Source organism: Miscanthus floridulus, chromosome 17 (assembly GCF_019320115.1).
Source record: "Miscanthus floridulus cultivar M001 chromosome 17, ASM1932011v1, whole genome shotgun sequence".
In the NCBI taxonomy this organism is placed as follows: Eukaryota; Viridiplantae; Streptophyta; class Magnoliopsida; order Poales; family Poaceae; genus Miscanthus; species Miscanthus floridulus.
Genome location: NC_089596.1, coordinates 73,418,442 through 73,431,128, shown reverse-complemented (window position 1 = coordinate 73,431,128; position 12,687 = coordinate 73,418,442). Strand labels below are relative to the sequence as shown.

Sequence of the window (12,687 nt, the reverse complement as noted above, 5' to 3'; positions counted from 1 at the left end):
CCAAAGTGAACATTATAACCATAAGACTTGCTTTGTATAGGGTCATAACCATAGGAATCCTCTCTACTCATACCTTAAACTTTGATTGTTATCCCTAGACAAACTTGTTTGACAACACACACACGTTTCCCTATGGATATGATACTCGATAATACTCTGGGTGAAAACTACTTCGATACCCATGCACTTGCGGATTTTGTCTCTGTATGCCTCCATAGGTGTCAACAATTAGCTCTAATGGTTGCTTGGTGGTCATGATGCTCTTTGGTGGGTCAGGTACACCAACTTGCTTTTTGGCTTGACAAGCGCTACAAATCCTATTTTTCTCAAAGTGAACATTGGTTAGTCCAAGGATATGTTCATCTTTTAGAAGTTTGGCCAAGTTCCTCATCCCAACATGAGCTAGTTGGTGATGCCAAAGCCAACTCATGCTAGATTTTGCTACTAAACAAGTCTTAAGCTTAGCTTTACTTTTGTTGAAATCAACTAGGTAAAGCTTATTCTTTAATCGACCCATAAAGACAATAGAGGAATCCTCCCTTCTAAAGACTTCCACACCCTTATCTGTAAAGAGACAATTGTAGTTCATCTCACACAATTGAGAAACGGACAACAAATTATAACTCAATGAATCAACATGTAAAACATTTGTAATTGAATGCTCAAGGGTTATAGCAACTTTACCGAGACCAATCACATCCCCCTTTGAATTGTCTCCAAAGATAATATTTTCATTTGAGTTTGTCATCGGGGAAGATGATGAGAACATACTCCTTTCTCCGGTCATATGATTTGTACATCCACTATCAAGCACCCAACTTGATCCACCGGAGGAGTATGCCTGCAAAACAAGTTTAGTTGCTAGATTTAGGTCCCCAACTAGACTTGGGGCCTTTCATGTTAGTCATAAGAAATTTAGGAATCCAAATAGAAGTATTCCTATATATGTTGGTTTTCTTTCCAACATATTTGGCAACCACTTTTCCACTGTTGTTGTTCTTCAAAACAAAGCATGAAGTCAAGCTTTGTCGAGGTGCATGGGCCTTTGGTTGATAAGCATATTTGTTCATAGTGCCCCACACTAATTCCTTTGGATTCTGCTGAACCTTTTTCTGTTGGAACACATTTTTCTTGGGCTAAGTCTGATCAGGAACAGAATTGGTAGCCTTCCCATTTTTGCAGAGCATGGCACTACCGCCCATCATAGCGGCACTGCCGCTGCGCGGCACTATCGTGGTCTGTGCAGGCTGCTCTACACCAATTCTGCCCTTCCTCTCAAACTACACACACTCATAGCCATTCACTATCCTTCTTCCATTTGTCTTGGCTCCTTTTGTGTGGCTGAGCCCATGCTTGATTGAGGGATGCCTTCCTTGCCTGAATTGTGGCCCTTTTGATTCATCCTTCTTCTTGTCATTAGATTAGGCCTTACCCATCCACCCTTTTTCAATTATTTCATCGAGCCTAGCAATCTCCTTTTTCATAGCCTCCATGTTTGCAAGGTTAGTGGAATAGGCATTCAAATCAAGATTATAACATTTTCACAACCATGACTAGTGGAGGGAGTTGAGGCTTCCTTTGCCTTAGAGGGATATGAGTTGCTATACCAAAGAATGCCATATTGCAGCTCAAGTTCTTTGTGCTTTTCATCCAAGTCACAATACTTTTTTCTTGAATGCATTATTTGCTTTCTTTGTGATAGCATGGTCCTCTTGCTCTTTGGCCAAAGCCTTGCGCAAGGATTCTACCTCACTTCTCTCTAATGCAAGAGCTTTCTTGCTAGCAATGTAGAGATCCTCTTGTTGGATAAGAGTTTCCTCTCTAGATTCTAGCTCGGCTTGGACACTCTCTAACTCCTCCATTAGTTTAGTGATGAACAATTTAGTCTTTCTATCTAAATTTTTAGTTATCATGTTTATTTCTTCATCACTAGAGCTATCACTAATATCATTACTAGAGATATCACTAGGAGGTGGAGGAGATTTGACCTTGGATTTGGATTTTACCTCTCACCCTTTGCCATAAGACAAATATGAGGGGAGTATTAGTCATCATCATCGGACATGTTGTTGAAGAGCCTTGGTGTAGAGGATGGCTTGTGGATAGCTACGGTTGCAATCTTCTCATCCTCATCACTTGAGCTCTCTCTAATTGAGTCCCATTCATTCCTAATGTGAGTCTCTCCCATGTACTTCTTGCTCTTCCTATGGTCGGTTTGTCCTCTTTCTTATCCTTCTTGTATTTGTTGTCCTTGATCTCATATAGACATTTGGCAATAAAGTGATTAGTGCTACCACAATTATAGCATGCCCTCTTCTTCTTGTTGGGAAACTTTCTCTTCCCTACCTTGTAGCCTTGCTTCTTTAGCCTCTTTTGAAACCGAGCCACATCATCAACCTTCTCATATTGATCATTATCATCTTTACTCTCATTTGAGGATGAGGTGGTCTCTACTCTTTCTTGGACTTGCTTGATTACTTTGGGCTTGCTAGTTGAAGTTTGCTTGTTGATGTTGGACTTGCTTGTAGAGCCTTGCTTTCTTGATTTGTTGACCTTGAGACCTACATCATTGACCTTGATGCCTTCTAGCTTTGCTTGCAACTCTCCAAGCTTCTTCCTCTCATTTGCTTCTTCTCTTTGCATGTCAAAAGTCAAGATCCTCCCAAGTACATCATTTGGTGTGAAGTACTCAAACTTCTTCTTGTCTCTAATTAGAGTCACTATGGTCTCATTTCTAGGTGAATAAGCCTCCAATATAATCTTGACAACTTTGTGATCATCTAGATCATCACGACCATAGCTTCTACTCTTGCCCACCATTGTCATCAACCTATCAAACATCTCTTGTGACCCTTCTCTATCTAAGATTAGAAACCGGTTGAGCTTTAACATCAACAAATCAATTCTTGCCCTTCTCACTTTGTCAACCCCTTCATGTGCAAGGTGCAAAGTGTCCCATATTTGCTTGGCAACATCAACCCCAATCACTCAATTGTACTCATCACCATCCAAAGCACTAAGCAACACACTTGTGGCTTGACCATCGAGGTGAATGATTCTCATTTCTTTTAGTGTTGGGTTCTTAGGATCAACCGGTGGCTTAAATCCATTGCACACAATCTCCCAAATGCTAGGGTGAAGACTTATAAGATAGGCTACCATCAAGTGCTTCCACTTGGCAAAGTTAGTTCCATCGAAATGAGGTAACTTGTCCACGGGTACATTGATGAAAGACCTCTGATCATGGTTAGTCAAAGCCATAGAAGAATAGTTAATGGATATGGCGGCATATTTGTTGTTGTCAACTTTGCCCTTTCCCTTCTTCTCCTTTTTGCCCCCTTGGACACCTGGTAGGACTTATCATCATCTCCATCTTCAGAACTACTTGATATATCACTTGATGATGCATTGATTGTCTTTACTTCTTCTTCCTTCTTCCTAGCTTCTCTTCTTTTTCTTCTTGCTTCTCTCTTGAGCTTTCTTTCTTCCTTTCTTTGCTTCTTGTCTTCAAGTCTTTGCCGCTCCTTCTTCTTCTTCTTCTTCTTCTTCTTCTTCTTCTCTTTCTTCTCCTTTTTCTTTTCTTACTTCCTTTCTTCTTCTTTCTTCATCATTGAGAGCTCTTTCGTCATCGGTGGCCTCAAGATGTGGGAGAGTGGTGTTGCTCATTGTGGACATGCTGAGCTCGCTGCTGTCAGTGTCGTGCAGCTCAACTCGCTTTAGATCAACATCCACCAGCTTCATGCCACTAATATCTCCTCTAGGCTCCATACCTCACGCAGTGAAGCGCACACGAGGTAACCTGCTCTGATACCACTTGTAGGATCTCTGGTTAGCCTAGAGGGGGTGAATAGGCCTGTTAAAACAAAACTCAAGCAGATGTCCAATTCCACCCATGGCACTGCCGCTCAGAGACCATGGTACTACCGCTTTGTGGCACTGCCGAGCTACAACAGTGACACTGCCGCACCTATAGACAACTTCGAGCTATAATTCCAAAACTATGAATGGAAACTTGTGACCAAGAGTTTACTGAGGTTCCTGTAGGTGTATATGACACAAATCGGGAGCTAGAAGTGGTAGAAACACCACACACACGTAGATCAGCCTCAAACCCTAGAAATCAACTTCAACAATAATTTGAAATGCAAGTGAAGTAAACCAAGCATAAGGTGACACAAAGATTTATCTCATGGTTTAGCTCACCACCAAGGCTTGTCTAAGTCCACGTTGTTGAGGTTGCCACTAAAGCTAGGGCTTTGCAACCCTTTCTCGTTCTCAAGTCAAGAGGGTTAACTCTTAAGATGAGGAGTGAGTTTACTGGCTGCAAGAGGTGGTTACAAACCTCCCAGGGCTGCCACACAAGTTGACAAGCTCCACGGGTGACGCTCTAGCCGGCTAGGAGCCAAATTGTATGAGTAACAAACACAACCGCCGGCCAAAACATGAACCAAGTGCTCTTTAGGCTTTAGGAATCAGTGGATCCGCTCTCCAATTGAGTTGGACACCTTTTTCTCTCAAGGATTGATGGAGAAACCAAAGAAGAAGCTTGGGAGCTCAAGGTCACCAATGGAGGAGAGAGAGATGAGCACTTTTTTTGTTCTTGGGTGAACTGAACGGTTTAGTGGGTGAAGAGAGAGACGAGCTGTCGTCGTCGCCTCACGAGACAACGACCTCGCCCTGGATGTTGAGCGTGAGTTTTTTTTAGTTGCAAAAGTCATGAGACATAGACGACTCACACCAACATGTTGTACGTGCCCTTAGTAGCAGAGATTGACATTTAGAGGTTTTTCATGTTGGTCGACTTTAGAGTGATGATCTCCAGAAGTGTCCAAAATCATCAAAAATATATTTAGAACACAGGAATTTCACATTTTAAAATAAAAAACTAACAAAAGTTGAAGCTCTAGAAAAGTTAGATCAAAAGAAAAAACATTAGAATATGAAAAGATTGAAGAAGACAGGTGAGACTGATTAGGACACCACACGCCATCAACATAGTTGCGGATGATACGGTGAATGTGATTAGCAACTCGGACACCGTGTTTCGAAATAAAAAACGACACCCAAGTGAGGACGAGCTTCTCATCATGGTCAGCGAATTGAAGTAAGGGGGAAAAAGAGCTAGAAGAATTAAAAATAAACTCAAGCCATCCGGCAAGAGTTCCAACTTCCAATGCTGCGACATGGCAGCTAAAATAAATCTATTTTCAATCTAATTTCAAAAATATCAAATACTGTACTCCCTCCATTCTGAAATATAGTGCATTCTGTCATTTTAATTTATCCTCAAATATAGTGCATCCAATGAACAAGAAAATAATGTTTACTTAAATAAAATATGTGATTATTTTGTAATTCATATACTTGTCATATTTTGTATAAGGAGACTAAGCGTTCACCTTTAATCATGCAAAGAATCAGATTTCAATACATTAGGAAAGTAAGTGAGGGATACATGCGTCTATTGCACTCTCCCTTATTTTGTCTTAAAATGGTCAAAATGTGTCGACACGGAAATTTCGTCCCGTGCTGAGGGCACACGAGCAAGCCGGAAGGGTCTGCTCGATGGAGCTGGAGATCTGCCTAGCTTCAGCGCAAGGATGGTCGATCATGCGCACTCCTCCCGAGACGTGCCAGTCAATTTAATCGTGTAATTAACAAGGAGAGAAAGCTAATCAGTAATTTAAGACGAAACATGTCGATGTTGCCAGACAGTCCCGAATATACGGCTCTGAAAGCCGATATGGAACGAGATCGACTAAATAGTCGATTCTAGCATATTCATAAGAATAAATCAGTTAATGATCATGGAATTATGAGAGGTAAATCGGTTATCGTTCAAGATGAATCTTGTTATTTAGACAAATATTAATCAATGGTAATAGGATGTCAACAGTAATCAATTTATACTAAGCCAATGACTGCAAGTAACTGAATCTCTTTTTGTATAAAAGAAGCAGCTCATCATCATTTAATAATTTAATAAAGATAAATCTAATGAACATATTAGATCTCGTCTATCGCTATGACCAGTGGGGCATGAGGCAGAATCATGCAGACCGTAGAAATAACAATAGATTTGATGACCCTAACTTATTACTAATATCAGTGGGGCATAAGGCAGAATCATACATGCCATAATACAATAATAAGATCATGGACCTAACACATCTTTCAACCTATCTTTACTTCAAAGGTCTCGTGACATGAACTACGTATGTGAAAGCACTCGATATTGGCTAAAACAGCCGATTCAGGCATAGCGCATAGGCGCACAGCTAAGGTCATGCTCTGTCAGGAACAGATCTACCAAATAACGATCCTCACTCTACAATGCTAACAGTGGGGTGTGAGGCAGAATCACACAGGCCGTGATAACGGGCCATGGAACAGTTTTTGCTAGCTAATATATATATTCAAGACAAAACATGCCTTAACCGCACACTATGCATGATCAAGATTGACATAAAACAGCTGATAAAACATAACTCATCATTTAAGATGTAGATTAGATCAGTTTAGATTAACAAACGATGTGTTAAACAGGATATAACGCCGATCTAGATCAATGCCAATCGAACAAAGCGATATTGATGTAATTAAATAAACAATGAAAGCAATAAGCAATATTGGTGACTTAATGAATCTATCCGAAGGACATCGCCCTTAGATAGAGCTGACAACTTGACCTTAATCTAGTTCGAGCAGTGGAGGTCGACTGGATCGATGCAGCCGTACTTGAACTAAACAAGAGTCGATAACTAGCTTATACCAGAGTCGCAGTGGAAGTCGACTGAATCAATGTAGTCCGTACGAACAGAAGTATAAGCCATGACGGTACTTATAGACAAGTCAGATGTCGGCCGAACCGATGCAGCCCTGCTCGCTGAAGAACTCGCCAAGATCTACTCTACTCCTACTCCTAAGGGGTGGCCGAAGCCGAAAAATGTAAGTAACTTGTATTGGATTGATTGTGTGTTTTATAATAGCCGGGGTCCAATATTTATACCTGAAACCTATGCATGAATCCTGCTTAAGCATGACTTATTACAATTTTTTGGTCTAAGAGAAAACATTCCTAATTTAAGATAACTTAGACTCTAATCTTTCTCTTTTTTTAGAGTCCAACATGATTTCCCGGGCGTCGCTCGTAGCTTTTGTCGTTATCTGCTGACGCTATTTGAAGAAAGTCGATTCTAGTGCTACATTCAAACCAGTAGATACCAATCTTCATGCAATCGATTCTCTGACGACATGATCTTGGGAGCTTTCGAGTCCCTACAATTCTTCTTCCAAATTTTAGTGTAAACAAAATGCACTATATTTGAGGATGAAGAGAGTAGTTATCCGGCATGTTCGTTGGTTGGTTTCTGGGCTGATAAGCCTGGCTGGTGCTGGTTTATTGTGAGAGAAAAACACTGTTGACTGGCTGATAAGTCCTGGCTAGAACCAATAAACGAACAGGCTGATCATATCATGATATGCTTTGTGCCTCCAAAAAAACTATTCCTTAATTACAAAGGAAAGTGCAGGGTCCTCAAGACACCGTGCACTTGGATCATAACACTTCACTTCTAAGAAATCGCTCATAGCAGCCCCAACGCTACAGGCTGCTGTTAGCCCCAGCCTCCACATCGGCACAAGGACTCCATGTCACATACATTGGTGGACATATCTAGGCACAAAGCCCGAGCCCGTGAGCCCGTCACGGAGCCCGCTATTTAGGCCCGGCCCTAGCCCGGCCCAGCCCAAAGGTCAATGGGCCTGGGCTGGCATGGCACGGGGGTGCAGGCCATGCTTGGGCCACACCCTAGGCCCACAGGCCGGCACGGCACGACCCGCAAAATAACGGCAGGCCCGTAGCGGCCCAACGGCAAGCAGGTCGCCGGCCGCCGGCCCAAGAACTCCCCCTCCTCCCCATATATAAACCGCGACCCCCCGGCCCCATCCCCACCCTAACCCTAACCCCATTTCCCTCCCAACCGCCGCCGCACTCGACATCCGCTCGGTCGCTCGTCGCTCTCGCTCATCGCCACTCGCCTCCTCTCGTCGATCCATCTTCGCCGCCGGTGCGGCCGTCGTCCTTGGATCCGGTGATATCGCCACCGCTCCATCACCTCTCCCTGAGTTCCCTGCTCCCTTAGTCCCTCTCTGTCTTCCTTTTTACTCTTTCTCCTCTGTTTGTCGATGAACATGTGAGTCCACCTCCCCGTCTCTCTTCCGCTGTCGCTCGCCGTCCTTCTTAATCCCGTCTTGTCCTTGTGTGGCCCTCGTCTTCTCTGGCGCCGAGCTCCGGTTGCGCAGGCAAGTCCATCCCCATTCGTAACCCTAACCCTAGCCCCTAGATCTATACGTTTCTTAGTGTTTTGATTCTGTTTTTGGGATCATTTTCTCATCCTTTTTTTCTTTTCGTGTTCTTTTTCTTTGCAGGTCTGCTGCCGATGCCTCGTCGTCAACTAGCCTTGGCGTAGACGGACGACGGGCAATGGCACCGCGGCCAAGCCGTAGCCGCGCACCGTTGAGGAACAGTGCTGGAGTTCAGCCATCCGCGGTCGAGGGCCCCATGGCGTGTGACCTGTAGGGCGACGATGACTTGGTCGCAGCTAGGCTGTCCCTAGAGCATGACGACGACGGCCGTGACCCCTTTGCGATGTTTGATGATGCCACCCGTGGGACATAGCTGGCGATCAACATCGATGCCGTCGATGCAGGGGCAATGGGGATAGGGACGGTGGACTCCAACACCCACTCCAACAGCACTAGTGTTAATGGTAATGCTGATGGTAATGGTACTCGTACTCCTTCCTCTGGTGCTGTTTCTAGACTTGGTAAGCGCAAGTCTAAGTGCTGGGGTGACTTTGAGGAGGTTTATGAGAAGATTAATCGTGTCGATGTGCGTGTTAGAGCTATATGTAAGATGTGTAGAACTGTGCTGAGTGCTAGATCTACTGCTGGTACTGGTCACATTCTTAGGCACCAAAAATCTTGCAAACAGAAACTTGATAATGCTTCTAGGGTTCAGTCTTGACTAGCTTTTAATGTTGATGGGTCTTTGCATAATTGGAACTATGATCCTGTTGTTGCTAGAACTAAACTATGTAGATTGATTGCTAGGCTTGATCTTCCTCTTGGTTTTGGTGACACTGATGCATTTGAGGAATATATTAAAAATTCTCATAACCCAAGATTTGTTAGATCATCTAGAAGAACCACCACTAGAGATCTGGATAAGTTATTTGCTGAACATCGTGCTATGATTAGGAACTGTGTGCATGCTTCTGCATCTGTTGCTTTGACTTCTGACATATGGTCTGGTAATGCTAAAGAGGATTACATATCTGTTGTTGCTCACTATGTGAATGCTGATTGGGAATTGCAAAAGAAGATTGTTGGTCTTAGGTTGATTCAAGTTAAGCATTCTAGTGAAAACATTTCTGCTTCCATTGCATCTGTTGTTGAGGAGTATGGCTTGGTTGATAAAATCTTTTCTATCACTTTAGATAATGCATCTTCTAATGCTAAGGCTATGGAAACTTTGACACCCATGTTTGCTAGTTATCTTGGTTGTGATCCTGCACCTGATGATCCTGCACCTGGTTACAGTCTTGTGCATCAACGCTGTGCTTGTCACATTATTAATCTGATAGTCAAATCTGGACTAAAAAGAATCAAACCTTATATAGAGGATTTTAGAACTGCAATTAATTTCTTGAACTCCTCTAATCAAAGAATTGCTATGTTTAGAAACTACTGTGAAGCTAAAGGTATGAGACCTAGAAAATTTGGCTTAGACATAGATGTTAGATGGAATGCTACTTATCTCATGCTAAAACACTTGGTTCCTTACAGTGAAGTATTTTCTGTGTTCATAAATTCAAATTATGGTTCTGCACTGTTGTCTCCAGCCCATTGGCATGTGGCTGGGAAAATATTGGAGTTCCTGGAAGTATTTTATGACTCTACTGTTACACTGTCTGGTGTTTATTATCCTACCAGTCCTTTTGTGCTGCACCATGTTCTGGAGATTGCAACCCATTTAAGGATGTCAATGGGTAAATCCCCATCGGGTATGGCCACCCCAGACCCATCCCCACCATAAAAATTTGGTACCGCCAGAATACCCATACCCGCCATGGGTGGGGAATTTTCCCTAGACCCATACCCGACTGGGTAAATCATACCCGGTGGGTCACCCGTACCCGCTAATAATTTATTCACGCACATAAAAATCAACAATTCAACGGCCGACCGGCCCACCCTACCTATCACGGCTAGTACTCATTTTTTCAATTTGATGACATAATAAGAATGAATGTTAATAAAAAAAGATATGCTATAAAAAATTATCAAACATAACAGGTATGGCAGGACATGGGAAACAAGCAAAATCTATCAATTTGTTCTATTTGAACTGCTTACATATGGCAATAGGGGAATTGGTAATTGCACAACACGGCAGTACAACTGAGGAGCTAGGATAGCTATGTCACTAAAAATAGGAAAAAATAAAGTTATTTTAGCGGTATACTAACTGAATGCAATGCTGTATTGCCTATATGCATGCATCGTCATGATGTCCATAGTAAAATGTTTCTGTATGTCAAGATGAAATAAAAAATTTAGGCATGCCAATAAACAAAACCTGAAAGTAAAGACATGGTGAAATGGTGGGTTTGACAGACATGGCAGGATATGTTTTGGTTCATTTAAACTAGAAGAAGCATATAGTCAGAATAAATACAATCTGGCACTAGCACTATTGTTCTTGGGTTTACTTACATCAGTGGCTGCAGCAACTTGCGGCTAGCACTAGGAGGCCGAGTATTAGTTACTGCACCACCTCCACCCAAAGATGTGGTTGCAGAAGAGGAGTGGCGGCCGAAAGGAGCAGCAGCACGTTCCCAAGATGAAGCCAGAGAAAGAGGGGTCAGCCATCCTTTTGCTTCGTCTTCTCCACGGCCGCAGTAACCCCGGTCCTTTTCTTCTCCTTGGTGGTGGTGTTCTTGGACTTGGATGTATGAGCGGCGCCGTTCCTGTTCTTGGGCTTGGATGCAAGAGTACTAGCGGTGCCAGCGCCGTTCTTCGGATCTGCTGCAGGAGCATCGGCGGTGACTTCAACTTGGACCTTCGGATCTTGCAGCTTCAGAGTGTTTACGGTGTCGACAAGCTCGAGATCCGGTGGCTTCCGGTGGTCACCACCCTCCAGGACCTCCATGAAATCCCTTGACGCCGGAGTGAAGGAGTTGGTTAGTGTAGGGGAAAGAGGCAAAGGAGCGCGGCGCGAAGTACGGAGGGCCAAGCGCCTCTGCAGTGCTGCGCTTGCAAGTGCAAAGAATATGATATGAAGGGGATTAGGGGAAGAGGAACAGTGCAATCACCATTCTTGCTTGAGTTGCTCTATCGCCGGCATGGCGTGGCGAGTTCCTGGAGCTTCGATGTGATGTGAATACGTGAGACGCCGAGATGAGGTCACGAGGGGCGGGCGGGCGGCGTAGTTTTTTTTTCGGCGGTGGCGGCATTTTTTTTTGGCAAGTGGTGATTGCGGTGCTAGGCTGCCAGTGCTGAGATGAGGTAACGACGTGCTTTACTCACGCGCCTATTTTTCGACGGCGGGAGGCCCGGTGTCGAGCCTCCCTCGAGCGGTCGAGGGCTCCAGTGGCCAAGTCGCCAAGCGGGACCGGCGGGTGAACCTAGGGTTTTACATGGGCTGGTGGGCTTATTTAGTTTTTGGCCGGGTATTTTTCACCCATGGGTAAATGGGTATGGGGATTGCTGGAACATACTTATACCCACGTACCTAATGGGTGAAGGGTTTGGTCCATTTATGTACCCATGGGTAATGTGTTTAGTCCATATTTAGACCCTAATGGAGTAAATACCCATCGGGTATCAGGTCGCGGATCCCCATTGCCATCTTTAAACCCATTTGCATGCATGTGAAAGGGATGTTAATTTTAGACCCTTTGTGTACCCTATGCAGCATAAATTTCTTAAGTATTGGAAGGACATTCCTCTCTTATACTCATTTGCATTCATTCTTGACCCTAGAGCTAAGCTCAGAGGTATGCAAAGGGTCCTCCATTTACTTACTGAATATACTGGTACTGATTACACTATTTACTATGCTGATTTGAAAACTGAGTTACATAAAATGTTTGAGAAATATTTGAGAAAGTTTGGTGCAACCAGGTCACAAAGGGTTGCTGGTCCTACCCCACCCACTGGTAAGAGAAAACAGGCTTGGGGGTAATTTTTGGAGGATCAGGTCTGCCTGGTCCTTCCAGTGGCACTGCCTGTTCTTCTTCTCACTCTACTGCTTCTGAACTTTCAAGCTATTTGGACAGCGACTGCATAACTGCTTATGAGGATGGTTTTGACATTCTTCTGTGGTGGAAGGACCACAAACTAACCTATCCCATCCTGGCTATTATAGCCAGAGATATCATGTCAGTTTCTGTTTCCACTTGTTCTTCAGAGTCTTGTTTCAGCTTAGCAGGGAGGATCCTAGAAGAACGGCGTCGGAGCTTGAAACCAGAACATATTGAGATGCTGACCTTGTTGAAGGACTGGGAGCTAGGAGAGAAGAGGGAACAACATGAAGCTGCTGATACTAAGGAAATTGAAGATGCATTTGAGAATCTGTTCCTGGATGAACCAGAAGGTGAAGATGATGCATCTGGTGGCTGA

At 43.7% G+C, this 12,687-nt stretch overlaps 1 protein-coding gene across 1 annotated transcript; it reads left to right on the top strand.

Annotated features, from left to right (window-relative positions):
* Positions 1-12,064: 12,064 nt before the first annotated feature.
* On the top strand, positions 12,065-12,687 carry LOC136515792 (zinc finger BED domain-containing protein DAYSLEEPER-like). The gene is made up of 2 exons (XM_066509287.1): positions 12,065-12,246; positions 12,333-12,687. The coding sequence occupies exons 1-2, from the start codon at positions 12,065-12,067 to the stop codon at positions 12,685-12,687; spliced, it is 537 nt and encodes a 178-aa protein (XP_066365384.1).